The sequence below is a fragment of the Lutra lutra genome, chromosome 15, assembly GCF_902655055.1.
Source record: "Lutra lutra chromosome 15, mLutLut1.2, whole genome shotgun sequence".
In the NCBI taxonomy this organism is placed as follows: domain Eukaryota; kingdom Metazoa; phylum Chordata; class Mammalia; order Carnivora; family Mustelidae; genus Lutra; species Lutra lutra.
Genome location: NC_062292.1, coordinates 36,425,780 through 36,440,900, shown reverse-complemented (window position 1 = coordinate 36,440,900; position 15,121 = coordinate 36,425,780). Strand labels below are relative to the sequence as shown.

Here is a 15,121-nt window from a genome sequence, read left to right as displayed (position 1 = left end):
GGAAGGAAAGAACTTGGTGGGCTGGACCCTGCCAGAGGGTCTGTTGCTTTTTGTGTAGAATCTCCATTTTCATCGAACATTTGTCAAACTCTTAGCCCTGGGGTATCTGTACCCTTGGAAAATAATCACACAATTCATGTTGACTCCGCTTAAGTGCATTACAGATCATTCCGTGGAAATACCTTCCTTTTTGTGTCTGACCAAAGCTGTGTTTAAGCTGATTCCGGAGTTCCCAGACCACACTGGCTACTGGAGGAGAGGAAGAAAGCCCCAAAACCTTAGTGGAGAACAGTGACAAGTTGCCTGGGTTGTCAAGCATTTGCCCTGGGTTACCCAAGATGGATGGACATCCCCACAGGGAGTGAAAGGTCTAGGCTCTATAATGCTGGGAAGGACCTCAGGGCAGTGACTGAAATTTCAGCTCTCCGTTCCAGCTCCATGAACTTGTATGCTTTGCTTAGCCAGGCTGGGAATCCACCCGCTGGGTGACCAAAGAAAACAAATCACTGGAAATGATTATAAAACCTTCTACACACGGGCCTGACAGGAAAACAAAGAAAGCCCTCGAAGGTTAAACAGGAAAGGACCTGAATAGATTCCAGGGCATAAACCTAAGTGAGGAGGAAGGCAGCGAGGGGTATGGATCAAGGATTTAACCATGAGAGTAGACTGCTTTGCATTCAATTTTCCACTTGCCCTTTCCTAGGGGTCTAACTTCTTCATTTCTCTGACCTCAGCTTTTGCATCTGGAAAGCGAGAATTCTCATGCCTGCCTTACAGAACTGTTGCATCAAATGCAAGGTGAAAACCAAGGGTGGTGCCTGCTCTGTAGAGATACCAAGGCAAGGAGCATCCATATTAAGAGTTCTGCCCTCTCGGGGAAAACCTGCTTGATTACGGGAAAGTCGGCGCTCCCTGCATCTTGAATTCTAAATCTCCATGGAGACTTCCCTGATTCTAGCCTAGCGATGGATGTTTCCCTGCCCCTCGTCCCAGTGATGTGACTACCATGCTAGCTGGGGATAGAAGACAAAAGCCAAGCCACTGACCATGCCACGTGGTGGAGTTGGCCCGCTTTGTCTGTTTGACTCCTGCCCCACTGCAGGCATTAGTTAGCCCATAGAGGAAAGCTATAAAGACTTGGGGCTGCCCCATTTCTTTCCAGGTGATCTTATCCCTGCCCAGCAATAAACTGTAGGCCCTGAGACTCTGATCTTAACTCTGCTCTGACACTTTGAACTATTGCTGGCCCCTCCTCCTGGCAGACCTCAGCTTCCCCTAATGCACCAGGATGCGTCAACCGGTTCTACTTCCGGAAGTCACCCCTCCCTCCAGCCACTTGGCGAACACCCTTGCCAGGCTGCTCCCCTCTTTCCTCAAGACGGTGTTGTCAGACTGGGCTTTCTCCCTGCTGAACCCCAAGCAGATACTGTTACAGGAGGTTGGAGGAAGGAGAGGTCCCTGAGAGGGTTATTCAGGGGGAGGCAGGGGGGACGCAGGGAAGCTTATGAAGAAGAGTGGGGTCTGATCCTTGACATCAGAGTGGGAACAGGACAGTCTGGTATGCTTGTATGGCTTAGCTCAGGGGTTGGCAAATCCTGGCTCTAGAGCCAGATCCAGCCTGACACCTGTTTCTGTAAATAAAATTGTGTTGGCTCACAGCCAGTGTCATTCCTTTAAGTATTGTCCTTGGTCGCTTTGGGGCCACAACAGCAGAGCTGCCTAGTTGCAGCAGAGCCTATGTGTCCTACAAAGTCTAAAGTATTTACTCTCAGGCCCTTGACAGAAAAGGTTTGCAGACCCCGACTTTAGTGCACCCAGCTTTCCCAAACAGCGATCAGAGGAACTCGTCCAGGGACATTGCCTCACCAAGATACCAGAGTCCAAAACGCTGGGGAAACACTCCTAACGTCCCCACACCCCAGGGCTATTCACAAGGTACCTTAGTGTATCAAAGGCTCCAAAAATTCGTATGCATAAGAACCCATTTATTGTTTAACCAGCATTTCCCAAACTCGTTTGATCTACCAGCGCAACTTTTTTTCTTCCCTCAGAACACCTCTTAACGATCTTGAGAAGCTTGCCTTCTGTGGACGCCCCTGGTAAACACTGGGTAGGTGGAATGGTCCTTTACTGCCTGAGTTCTCAGCCTGACCCTGTCTCTAATGAGCCAAGTGACCTTGGCTGGAGAGCCTCTGGCCCCGCGCCTGCTTCCTCATTGGTTGAATGGGGTAATGTGGCTCTTCTGGCTTCCCTGTCCCTCTTACAGACCGTGCAGGAGGGTCACTGAGAACTGAGAGAGTGTTCACAAAAATGATCACAAGAAATGGCAACGTCATTGATTGTATTAGTTTTGCTTTGATACATTGTTTAGCAATGGCGAAGAGGAGAAAGCACTAGATCAAGGTTAGGGGTCCCCTTTTCGGATCCTTACTCTATTACTCACTAGCTTTAACCAGATTACTTCTCCCCATAGGGCCTCAGTTACTTCACCCAGGACTCTAAGGCTCTGTTAGTTCTGAAAGCCTATGATTCCATTCGGCTAGACACATCCAACTTCCCTACTTCTCCAAAACAATGGGGTCTCTCTCACCAACGTTGAAGACTAAATCTCTGTGATTTTCTGTGGACAGCGCCTGTGCTCAGCACCAGCTGTGAGGCAGTATTAATGGAGGGTTTCTGGTGCTGCTGACAGCAATGGAGGCAGGGCCGATCCTTCTGGAAATGTCGACCCGACAATTCTCAACTTGATACTGGAGTCCTTCCTTTCTTTCTCTCCCATTGCTCAAAGGCTGCTTTGCCCAGACACAAAGTTCAGACAGCTGGCTAACAGATTTGGCGGAATAAAAAAGCAGATGTGACCCCTGAAAAGGCAGTGGGACCAAGGGTGGAGTGAAAGTTCCCGATAGACATGGAATGAAGTGTTTATGAAGCAGAATCCACATAAAATTCCTTCTGGCCACCTTCTCTGTGAACACCACCCTCCCCTTAAAATGACCATTTCCCAGCTTCATTAACAGTCCTTTGGATAGTAAAGATTTATAAACAGTGGAACAAGAGGAGTTTTATGAAGAAGGTGAGAATCTACTGAAAAATTCCCTCCTCATCCATGCGTTTAGGAAAATCCCAGAAAATCTTGCCTGGGTCAAAAGGTCTGTGGCATAATGAGTATGGGCTCAAATGGGAAGGGGTGATTTGAAGAATGGGGGTTGTTCTTTTTGGTTTCTATGGAGAAGGCACCTGCCTCTGGAGTCAACCAGGGAAACTCCCAAATGAAGGGGACTCAGCATCTCAGAGGCCACTATACCCATGCCCTCCAGTCGGCCTTTCAACCACAAATATTTACTGGGGGCCCCACAGAGCTGGAGGTCCTCTGGGGATTTAGTGAGGTGGATCTAACACAATTATTGCCCCACAGGAGCTCAGAGTACACTTGAGAAGGCAAGCGTCATGTACGCGAATCTGATGAAATGTGCGCAGCAGGCTGAGCACTAAAGGACTTCAGAGAAGAAGGTGGCTAGCAAGGGCGAAGGATGGTGGCTAAGAAGTTATAGCAGTCGGAGGACTCATATATTTTCAAAACCCCAGGAAAGGAAATTCCACACTTTCCCAGGTGACCTCCACCAGGGTTCAATCAAACCTTTCTTGAAGCCTTCTCTGAGTCACGCATCACCTTTGGCTGGGGGAAATGCTTGACCTTCCTGGGCCCAAGGGTGGCCCAAGGGAAGCCTCTGCTTCCCCAGAGGGAGTGCCCACTCCATTTGCTCTGCTTCGTACAGGCAGAGGAAAGACGAGGAAAGGCTGAAGCTATGGTCCTTCATCCTGGTTCTCTTTGCATGGTGATGGAGCAGCTTATGCTTCCATTCCTCGGGGTCCAGGATGTGTCTCTGGGACAGTCAGACTGACCTGGGGAGGACAGTCATCCCGGAGCATGTTCCTTTCCATGTGGGGCAGCTGGTCTGGCTGCAGGCTCGGTTCCAGGAGATATGTCATCTGAATCAAGGTGACCGCTGCTGCCCTCTCTGTCTCCTGAGCTGCACAGACACAGAGTGGGCTGTGAGGGGACTGGGGACTGAATTTGATTCCCTGAGAACCCCAAACCCCCGCCCCTTCTGGGAACTTCCTGACACAGAAGAACGCAGTGGAGCCCTTTGACTGAAGAGGATGGGGCCGGGCCTTTGGGGCCCTGGCTGTGATCATCTTAGTCTCTTCCACCTGCTCCCACAAATCTCACCCTCTCTTCATCAGAGCTAACCACTGTGGAGCACTCATTTGGGGAGCATTTAAACGTGGGCTGGAAGAGAATTTCAGGCAGGTTGCGGAGAGGGCACAAGCGTAGTTCGCTCCCACATCTGGGACCTCCATGGGGGACTGGTCCTGCCGTTCGCATTCCTGTGGGGAACGTCTGTCTTGCCTTCCTCTGAGGAGCCTCTCCTCCAGCTCTGGGACGTCACTGAGGCGTAAGTACAGAGACGGTTCCCCCATTTCATTGGTAAACCAAGGCCAGGAGTGGTGAAATGGCTCAAGCTAGAACTTAGCATTTCCCTCTCCAGAGGTCTTGGCCCCAACTCCGACCCAGTCCTGAGAGTGCCCGAGCAGAACAAACACTCCCTCCCCAGCCTCGAGGCTACTCCAACTGCACTCACTCATCTCCTTCGTCCAGAGCTTCTTTTGCAATAGGCCAAAAGCCACAAGGGTCAGGGGGCACAGCATCGTGGAAACGGGAATCAGGATCCGAGAGATGTTTTTCTCTCCTGGAGAAGCGCTGGAGTGGAAGTAGCCGGTGGGGGGAGGGAAAGAGCACAGGGGAGGACGGTTAGAGCTGGACAGGAGACTGAAGGGCATATGGTCCTCGCCCCTCGCTTTACAGGTGAGAGGCTAAGGTGGGGGAAGTTGGCTGCCTTCATTCCCACAGCGGTTTAGTAGCAGGGCTGGGACCAGAACCCCTGTCTTCAGGTTCCCAAGCCCTGAATCCTGGTCCCCATTGCACTGCCCAGGTGTGAGCCCCCCTGGGGGCCAGTGGGAAAGAGGACCGAGTGAGTCATGTCACCCACCCTGGGCATTTGGCTCTGCCACAATCTTTCCTTGTGGCTTCAGCAAGTACCTCCCCTCTCTAGAGCTTGTTCCTCATCTTTTAAAAAAAAAAGTCCCAAAGATTCCACCTAAATATTCTGTTTTCCTAATGTTTAGATTTTTACTTGAAAACCACGTGAAAATACTCTGGGTTTCTTAGCAAGGACTCTTGAACAAGGGAGGGTCTGTGATTTTTATGGTCCTTGCCCTTCGTTGTCCCAGGGTTACAAAGAGAGAAGTGAGCACATGGAGTGGGGTACAGAGGTCAGCCCACGGGGGAGCATGCCGGGAGTGGGGGAGATACAGAGCCCCGGCCAAGACGAGGGTCTAGGAGTTTACCGTATCATAGAGGACCTCTTGCCCATGGGCATCATGGACCCAGCAGCTGGGGCCTGGCTTGGTGTGGCTTGGGGATCGCTGTCTCCAACAGGCATGTCTAGGTCCCCTTTGGTGGCTTCCTGCTCAGACGCCATCTCTATGCTGGTGGGTCCCGGGGTCCACACACTCGCAGCTGGGGTGCTTCCTTCATTGGAGCCCAGGGCTTGTGGCTGAGCCACAGTTGTCGCTGTTTCTGACAGGATTTCCTGCACCCATTTTCCTGAGACCAGAGTTGATGGCCTACCGGTCCCTGGGACCTTCCCAGTGACATCCAGAGCTGTTCTGACCCAGTCTGTTTCTTCTGGTGGTCCACCGGCTTCAGTAGCTCTCTCCCTCCCTGCCTCGCTGGGCCTAGCTGTATTTGCTACTGAGCCTCTGGTGTCCCACACCCAAATACCTTCTGTCGTACCGGATATGCCTCGGATTGTTGAAGCCGGACTCTCTGGAATGGGGACTGTTGCCCAGACAGAGCCCTCTCCCTGGCTGGCTGTCCCTACAGCTACTGCCTCAGTTGTCCCTGGGGTCTGCCTTCCCTCAGCTGATGCTCTTGTTTTGTTGTTTCCTGGAGGCAGAGCAACTCTGTCCCATCCTGTCCCCTGTCCTTCTACAGTCTGGGTGGCTCCTGAGGTCTGTCTGTTGGGCGCTGGTGATGCCGTTTCAGAGGATCTCATGACGCGCTCACCGGTAGTAGCCGGAGTGGCTGAGGGGCTGGTGCTGGAAGGATCTGTGAACGGCAGAGGGAGACCAAATGGGAAGGCTACCCTGGTTGCCTGCAGGATTTAGCAAAGGATGCCAGGCTAGTACGCCTGCTCCAAGGACTGCGTCTTCACCAAGCCACACAGTCTTTGGTTAATATGTTGAAAAAAATAAAAATTAGGGAAAACCAGGCGTGTCCTCTAGCCTGTTGTGCATATTGACATTCTGTGGTCCTTTCTCCTTGTTTTATGCCCACATACTCTCTTCTGAGCCGTCCCGCACTCCCACGCTGGCCCCTTTTCCGCAGCCCACCCCGTACTGCTTCTCAGACACAGCAGGCCATCTCAGCAGATGTGTGAGAACATCTCACCGGACACATGCAAACCCAGGCTCTGCCTGCTCCCTGCCATGCCACCTGTTCCTGCCGGCCACTGCCTGAGCCCCTTTCTGTGGATTCTAGGTGCCCAACTCCAGGTCACGTCTCTGGAACCAGGTAAAGCATGGTCTTGGTAGCTTGTGGGATGTCTGCCAAAGCTCAGTCTCAGGAAAAACCACTTCTCTCCTGAGTATCTCACGTGGTCTGCTTGTCTGAACAAAGAGACTTCGTGAGCCTAAGAAGCTGCATTTTTCAATTTGCCCCCCTCTTGGAGTCCTCTCCAAGTGTCTAGGCCACAGAATTTGGGGGAATGTGGGTAGGACAGCTGGCATGCATTCATTTAGGTAGTTTTCCAAATACCTACCTTCCTTCTGAAGGTAATTGCTTTCTGAAATGAAAGCCGACTTCCTAAAGTCTCTGCTTCACCCCCAGCTTTTCCTCATCACCGCCCCTCCTCAAGCTTAAAGCCCTCTTGGACCTGTCGATCTGCTCCCGCACCTCCCCCCCGCCCCCTGCATTTACTTCGCCAAACTTGACCCACCAGCCCGTACCTGTGGAGACGTTCAGATTCATGCTGAAGAAGAACACGTTGTTTCTGTTGCCAATGCCACAGCGATAGCGCCCAACGTCTTCCGGGGACAGCTGGGACAGCGTCACCACAAACAAGCCGCCCTGCGGGTAGTCTGCTAGGGCCACGCGGCCGCGGTAGCCGAGGTGAGTGTAGTTGGTGGTGGACACGACGGTGTGGCAGACCCGTGTCACCGGGCTTATGCGGCACCAGTACTTCCTCACATGCTTGTTGATGGACAAGGGGCTGTAGTGGCAACGGATGGTGACAGCTTCCCCAGGCCCCCCAGACACCAGCCTTGGGCCTTTCAGTGCATTTGCAGCTGTGGGCAGAGAGCGGGGGAGAAAAGTAAAAGGAAATGGAGCGCTGGCTATAGCCACTGTTTGCGGGTTACAAGCTCCGGACTCTGCCGGAATTAAGGAACAGGTCAGAAAATACCGTCGTGAAAGTGAAGGGAAGAGGAATGCATGTGGACACATGGGAGCTCAGGAGTGCCCCCAGATGTGGGTGGAGCTTCACCTAAGGCCCCATCTGAGAGACAGAAACGCGAGAATGCTCCCACCAGCTATCTAGCTGGCGCCCGTTGCGTGCCCGGCGTTCTCAGACTAGTCCTTCCAGAGCCCGGTCAGCATCTGTCGGAAGGGGCTACGGTTTGTTTGATGGAACACAAGAGAGGAGGTAAGTAGGGGAGGGTGGGTTAGTGTGCGTTCCCCTGAGAGGGAAGGGTGCCCTGAACACAAGAATCGCGGTCCATGTAGTGGACCAGGCAGTTGAAAAATATTCACACCTGACACTTTTCTGCAGAAGTACAAACAGCCGCGTACCACCGTCAGAGCACAGACGAGCAGCGCCGTGAACAGGTCTGCTTTGGCAAGGGGCGAACGTCAGGCCTGAACACGTCCTCGGCCTGTTTCCTGAGTGACGTGAACTTGACCCAACGCGGGCAGAAACAGAGCCTATTCTCGCGCTGTCTCTTCATACCGGCTCTGCCCCTCGATAAATCTCAGGCACGATTTCAGGTGCGGGAACTTTCACAGTCTCACTTAGACTGGAAAAAAGTCCAGTCTGGTCAAAACCTATATATGCAGCCCAGTCCCGGGACTGACTGCCACTCCAGTCTCTTTGCTCTGCTCCTTCCTCTGTTCAAAACTGCAGGTTAGGCCCTGCGGGGATTGCCTGTGGCGGGGCAGAGGGGAAGGTGACGGGGAGCGCTGCGGTCTGTGTGCACGCTCTCCGGGCACGAGGGATATCCAGAGCTCTTCCGAGAACTTGGGCCTCCCAGACTGTCCCAGGCCCTCTGGCGGCGGTTCCTCCCTTGTGAGAACTGCCTCTCCTGGGGCCTCTTGTGCCTCCTCCAAAACCACACCCATGGCTTTGGGCCGCCTGCCCTTCTTTCTGTAGTCACAGCCCTTTCGGGGTGGCCTTTGTGGTGGGCTCCCCCAGGGCCAGCTCCTTTCTGTAGGTCCCATATTTGATCACAGGAAGCACGCTTTGGTCCTACTGTCGGAGAAGCTGGGACGTGGGACAGCTTGGCAAATGGCATTCTATAAGTTCCTTCTCTTATTTGAGAGAACGTGAGGGAACGTGACGGGGAAGTGATCCCTCCTGTCCCCCAGGGCAGGTGGAGACGAGCCCAACACACTGACCCCTCTCTCCACAGCACTTCTTTGGTGAGCTCGGATACCCTCCCCTGATTCCTCAGACGCTACATGGGGGGCTGTCGCTGGCCCAGCCCACAAGGCAGTCTGTCCACGGTCCTGCACAGGCGCTTAAACATCTGGCTTTCAGATGTGGCTGCCTGGCCTTGATCGATTTGTTCTATGTCTCTAGGGCCCTCTGAAGCTGAGAAGGTTCAGTTTTGGTTGATTGTTTGTTTCTAAAGATTTTATTTATTTATTTGACAGACAGAGAGAGAGAGAGCATGAGCACACACAAGCAGGAGAGGGGCAGACGGAGAGGGAGAAACAGACTTCCCACTGAACAGGGAACCTGACGCAGGGCTCGATCTCAGGACCCCAGAGATCATGACCTGAGCCGAAGGCAGACATTCAACAGTCTGAGCCACCCAGGTGCCCCAAGAAGGTTCAGTTTAGTTTCCAGGTTTAATATCCCGTTGCCAGAACTGGCTATAGGATTGCAAAGCCCGGTGCAAAATGGAAGTACAGAACTCCCTGCTCAGAGGCTAGTAAGCCCTGTTCTCTATGATGCTAGCGGGGCATTAAACTGAGCCCCTTCTGAGGATGGGGCCCTGTGACTGCCCAGGACACATGCTCATGAAGCCGGCCTGCCTGCTGCATATGTCTTGAGGTCTAATTATAGGAAATGCTATGACTATAGCACTACTCACTGTAGGTTTAATTAAATGACATGCCACCAGCTATGTTGCTATTAATAAAGCCAAATGGCAACCTTTCTTTAAAAGTCAAGAATATTTACAATTTTAAACAAGGACCGTCTCGGGACAACAGTGATGGTGCCCTGATAAGGTGTCCGTACCCCTAGTTCTCAGGAAGTCTTGCAGCCTACACGTGGCACATACGAGAGGCTCTCTGCCCTGTTCATCAGCAGGATGGGGCAGTCTGACCTCGCAGAAGGCTGATAAGAATCCTGAATGCGCTCTTGCAATGAACATTTTTTCTTACATAAATACCAAATTTTGCTTGCCCTTGAGAACTCATTTGGTGAATACCTGATCAGTAGCTCTTAGTTACATATATTTAAGGTGTATACAGATTATATTATATATAATTGAGAATCTATTGGGTATGGGCTAGCATTTTAGGATGAAGGGGGTGCCTTCCTTGGTTCCCTGATGCATATTCTCAGCCCTGCAGTGGAGGCGAGGACCCCATCATTTCCCTGCAGTTGTCTGTGGCTCTGGCTTCCCTCGGGGAGGAGCGAGGGGGGCCTGCAGAAGGAGGGAGCTCATGGACGGGAGACCGACTCGGTCTGAGCAAGCACAAGAGGTCTGAAGCTGGACAGAGGGGGAGCAGTTGCACCTGCAGTGGCTGCCTCCTCCATCTGGCAGAGGGGTGTGAAAGGAATGAGTGTTTCCCTGGCCCAGAGGCGGGGCCTGGAGGGGAGAGGGCCACTCCACTGGCATCTGAGATGGGTCTTCTGCGTGGAGGGGTCAAAGCAGAACCTGGGCAAAGGGAGGAGATGGACCATCAGGGGACCATCTTAGTTCACAAATACAACCACAAAAGGAAGAGCCAGCTCTCAACTCCTCGTCACCCCATCTAATAAGTGTTCCCTGCCTTCTACCTCACCTCCCTTCGGCTCCTAAGACCCTGCTGGGGTCCCACATGACATGGAGAGGAGAGGAAAGGGAGGAACAGAGGAGAGGGCCACCGTTCCCCCGTACTGACGTCCTGACCACAGACCTTGGGTGGATGAGGGGACATATCTTTGAAGGAAGACTGAAGTATTTAACTGCACCCTTAAAAGTATACATTCAGCATTTAACACTTATGGGAATTGAGTTAGGACTCTTACCTACACTAATATACTAGCAGAAAAATCATGAGCCTGCCTGAGTTTTTGCTTGGGGGCAGGGGATGCCTGCTTCTACTGAAAATTTTTAAAATTTTCAATTAAAGAGGTAGAGTGATTATATGACAGAGTTCTTGCTCAAAATGAACTTTTGGTTCATTAAAATTCTGATTTGTTTATATACCAAACACAATTATTCATCCTTTTCTTCTTCTTTTTTTTTTTTTTTTTTTTTTTTTTTTGGTGTTACCAGAGCATTTTCATTCGTTCAGTCAATGATTATTTGCTCAGTCTCTACTCAGGACCAGGTTCTAGGACCAGGCACTCTGGGGACATATTTATCACATTTCTCAATGATTTCCCATCACCATCAAAATAAAATCTAGACACCACAGCCCGGAGATGTGCCGTGCGTCATCTGAGCCTGATCTATACCTGGCCAACCTCACCATACCAGCCTGCCAGGACCTATGGGGCAAGGACTCTGTCCTCCATCCACCCGTCCCTTGTGACTGGCACGTGGTCAGCCCTCCATAAACGTGTGTCCACTAAATCAGTAGATGCAGAAATGCAAATTTTATTTACCCAGCCGGTTTCTTTGTAGACTCTGAACACTTTTGAGGAGGGTAGGTCTGCCCTCGTCCCAAGTCCTGGGCCTGGCACTGAGTGTTTTTGGAATGAGGGAGAATCAGCAGTGCCCCTTCTGTGCCCTGGAACCCTCATCTTGCAAATGCAGATGACTTTCAGTCAACTGGAAGGGAAGAGAGCAGAGACACTGGGACTATCAGAACAGGGAATATTCTAGAAGTGAGCATGGCAGTCATTGGGCCTCTCCTGTGGGCTCTTGCCTCTCTCATTCCCCCTGGATGCAGACCTGACCCTTCCCTGGACACACTGCACGGCCCGGGATCCCGAGAGAGAAAGCCAGGGGTAGAAAGTCCGAAGTGTGGAGGCAGCCTTGAACACCGCTGAGTGGCCCACCAGCAAACCCCGCATTCTGGGAGGCTCTGGGCCGGCATTGCAAGCTCCACATCTGGGCGGTGTTTGGGACTCACCTTGCAAGAGCAACAACGTGAGGAGGGTGGGCATTTTCCATCCTGCCCTCTGGATGGCGACCTGCAAAAAACCACTATATTTGAGGAAACCCGAGGGGGCAGCTGAGAAGCTGAGGGGAGCCCAGGGAGACCTGGGGTGAGGTGAGCCCTTTCTCACTCGAGGACCTCAGTGTGCTCAGTGTTGTGGCTGATGGGCCGTATCTCACCCAGAGCAGGACTGCAACTGCTCTCCTTGAGAGAAACATGACTCCATCTCCCACCCCCAAGCCCGCATGTTTGGCCCGGGTCACGACCACCAAGGCGAAAAGGTCTCTACCCTTGGAGTTTCTGTGTTCAGAAGAGTTGGAACTTCCTCTGTAGGATCCCAGCAACCCCCCCCAACTTGCCAGCCTCGGAGCTCTGAATTTGGGGGAGCCTTGGGTCATGGAAAGACCATGTGCTTGCAGTTGAAATGTAGGCGGGAGCTCTGGGGCCTCGGGGGTCAGTTTCCTCCCCGGGGAAATGAGCACATGCGTCAGGGCCTTGTTGCACAACTGAAACTGGATTGTGTTAGAAGTGCTGGCAGTGTGCTGGGTACAGAGCTGCTCCCTCCCCCTTCCCTCCTCACCCCTTCTTTTTGGCAGAAAGAGAATTGATTCCTTCAAGGGGAAGCTGGTGGGGTTTCTCTGGGCAGTAACAAGGACTTAGACACAGACTCTCTGGACAAGCAGTTGTCGATACAAGAGTTCTATTCTCTTTCTTCTCCATAGCTTCTAGAAGGCTCTCCCTGTCCTCCAGTGCATGCTGATCTCCCCCTACTCTAGTCTCTCCTGTGGGCCTGGATGCAGCATGGTGCTGGAGCGAGAACCAACCACTCTCGGAAGAGACACCATACTGATCCCCACTTACTAGCCTTTTACTGCTTGCTGATGATAAAGACTGAGACTGTACATTATACTTCATTTGTAGTCCCCCTTAGCGTTTTCATGGATGCTTTTGGGTTGATTAAAAATCTGTGCTTTACATCTGTCTACTGCCTACAGTTCTTAGGACCTACATGAAAAGAAAGAGAAAAAAAAGAAAGAAAGAAAGAGAGAGAGAAAGGGCAAACTAGTTAGCTATCATAGTCTCCTTCTCCCTCTAATCCCAACCTCACTAATGCTGAGCACAGGTGTAGACCATCAATGGTCTGACCCAGGGGCTGGAGATCCCCACCCCACGGATCCTTGCCCAACTAGACTAAACCATGCCAGGCCTCCGGCCAGGCTGGGACATAAGCTTAAGGAGGAGAAAAGGGAATGGGGAAGGCAAGAAGGAGAAGTGGGAGAGGAAAGGAAGGGCAAAGGAAGAGAGAGTAGAGGACTGGAGAATGATTGAATCCATGGTTTGGCCCCATAGCTGTGAACTGTCCCCTCAACTTGGCTCCACCAGCCATCGCCCCTAAAGGCTCCTCAGTGGAGCCCTGAGGGTGGAGAAAGTTGGAAGAGTCCTTGGGCTCCTCATGCCTCCTTCGTGCCCTCTTAGCGATGCCCCTGCCTTGGGTGCCACCATGGCCGCCCAGCCGCCCGCCTCCCCCCGCGTCCAGGGTTCTGGCTGCCTGCCTTCACCCAGAGGCTCTCCCAGGTGCGCCTGAGCCTAATCTGCTGTTTGTTTAATGTCCACCAAGCCTGGCTTCCTCGGAGCTTGTTTTTCTAGGGCACTAGGTGCTGACACGGCCCACGCTGAGGTCAAAGTCTTAGCACCACACCACCCAGTTCCTTGGAAGTCCACCGGGGCAGCAATCTCTAGGATCGGGAGCAAAAGCCGCCTCACCCCCGAGAGGCAATGAGGAAGCACAGGGTGTGCGATAAAAGGTCTCCCGGGAGTTATCAGCCTTGATTGGAGGCTGAAAGGACAATATCCTAGGAAATGTCTCCGAGCCGGCTACCCAGCCAGTGACCTTCAGAAAACCTTCCTCCAGGATACAGAGAGCCCTAGCTCAGCAGCCTGGGGCTACAGGCCTCTGTAATAATCCACAGCATTTTAGGGGATGAGGCCACTTGGGGGGGCTGCTCTTGTCCCCCCATCCTGCTGGGAAGGGCATCTATTCATCTCCAGCACAGGCTGGTATATGACTCCCCAAATCCCTACCGCCCTCCTGAGGCCCACTTCCCTCCTATTCCTACCCAGGGGCAGCAGACACGAAAGCAAGGGGGCCTTGGTGATGTAGAGGGAAGTGCTCAGAACCAGGACTCAGGGGACTTCGCTTCGCCAGTGGCTGGTGGAATGACCTAGAGCAAAGGCAGCCTTGTCTCCATTACAACAGAAGAGCTTTGGCTGTGTGATCTCCATGTCTCCTTCCCTTTCTGACATTTGTTGGTTTCACATGACTCAGGGCCTCAAAGGAATCATGCACTCTGGTGGGAGGGAGAGTCAAGGGGAGCAGGAGAGTGGGGAGGCAGGAGGGAAATGCTGCGGCCTGAACTCCATGGTCCTTCCCTGGCCTCCTGGGCATGAGCCCAGCCTGCTCTGGGAAGGGCCCCTGAGTGCACACTGGAGAGCTGCTGCTGCAAGTCACCACCCCCTGTCCCCCATCCCGAGGGAGACAAGACCCCAGCTTCTGGGGGAGAAAGCCGAGTCTCACCTGTCTTTCTCCTGGCTTAGCCGAGGCTTCTCCAGCCATCTCAGTCCAGAGATAATATCCACCCGGACTTCTCTTTTTATTCTCTCTCGTTTTGCGATGCTGGTGTTTGAACACCTTCTACCTTCTTTTCTTTAACCTTGAGACTGAGAAGGCAGCCCTGGAGGGCTGAAAAGCTGCTGGAGCCCCAAGAAGCTCCAAGTGCAAGATGGAGCTCTGCCCCTCGCCTCTCCGGCCCTGCGGAAGGTCAGTGCACCCCCGGCCCTGGCTGCTAGTCCTAGGAAGGAACCAGTCCCGGTTCCTTGTGGTCCTCGCTGACACTCCTGCAGAACTTTTCCAGGGGTGGTGACAGTGACGTCAAGGATCCACATTCTTCCATCTTTTGTTTCCCCTCCTGTCCCGGGCCCCAGATTTCTCAGGATGCCCCGGTTTAGCTGACCCCTTCAGGATAAGTGGTACAACAATCTGAGGAGGGAGAAAATTCAGGGGAGGAATTCCCCTGTAGTCTGGCTGGGCAGCCCAAGCCGCCTCCCAGCTCCCAGCAGAGCCGGTGTGGGCCACGGACTCCAGGTCAACTGCACGCCTGGCAGTCCCTAATTCATGCTCTGCACGAAGCACAATGTAGGAAATAAGATAATTTCCATGGAGAGAGATCCCTGGCCAGCGTGGCTCATCCTGGAGGACAACAACATGCTTAGAAATACGCCATTTTGCTTTGGAAAATATGCCATGGGTGGGTTCTCTTCCTCATAAAAGATGTAACTCCTACCCCTGCTGGTTTTAAATGGACATCAGAATGACAACTAAGGAGCTCCAAGGGATGGAGGTATTGCGGACTCGATGGAAGGACTCTCACCAGGGCCTCTGTTGGACCTGCAGCACCC

At 52.7% G+C, this 15,121-nt stretch overlaps 1 protein-coding gene across 1 annotated transcript; it reads right to left on the bottom strand.

The window, feature by feature from the left end:
• Nucleotides 1-1,984: 1,984 nt before the first annotated feature.
• On the bottom strand, nt 1,985-14,532 carry FCAMR (Fc alpha and mu receptor). Its single transcript, XM_047705757.1, has 6 exons — nt 14,241-14,532; nt 11,639-11,699; nt 7,075-7,413; nt 5,413-6,175; nt 4,647-4,765; nt 1,985-4,034 (listed from the first exon to the last, which is right to left on the bottom strand). The coding sequence occupies exons 1-6, from the start codon at nt 14,277-14,279 to the stop codon at nt 3,853-3,855; spliced, it is 1,503 nt and encodes a 500-aa protein (XP_047561713.1). The 5' UTR covers nt 14,280-14,532; the 3' UTR covers nt 1,985-3,852.
• Between the last annotated feature and the right edge of the window lie 589 nt (nt 14,533-15,121).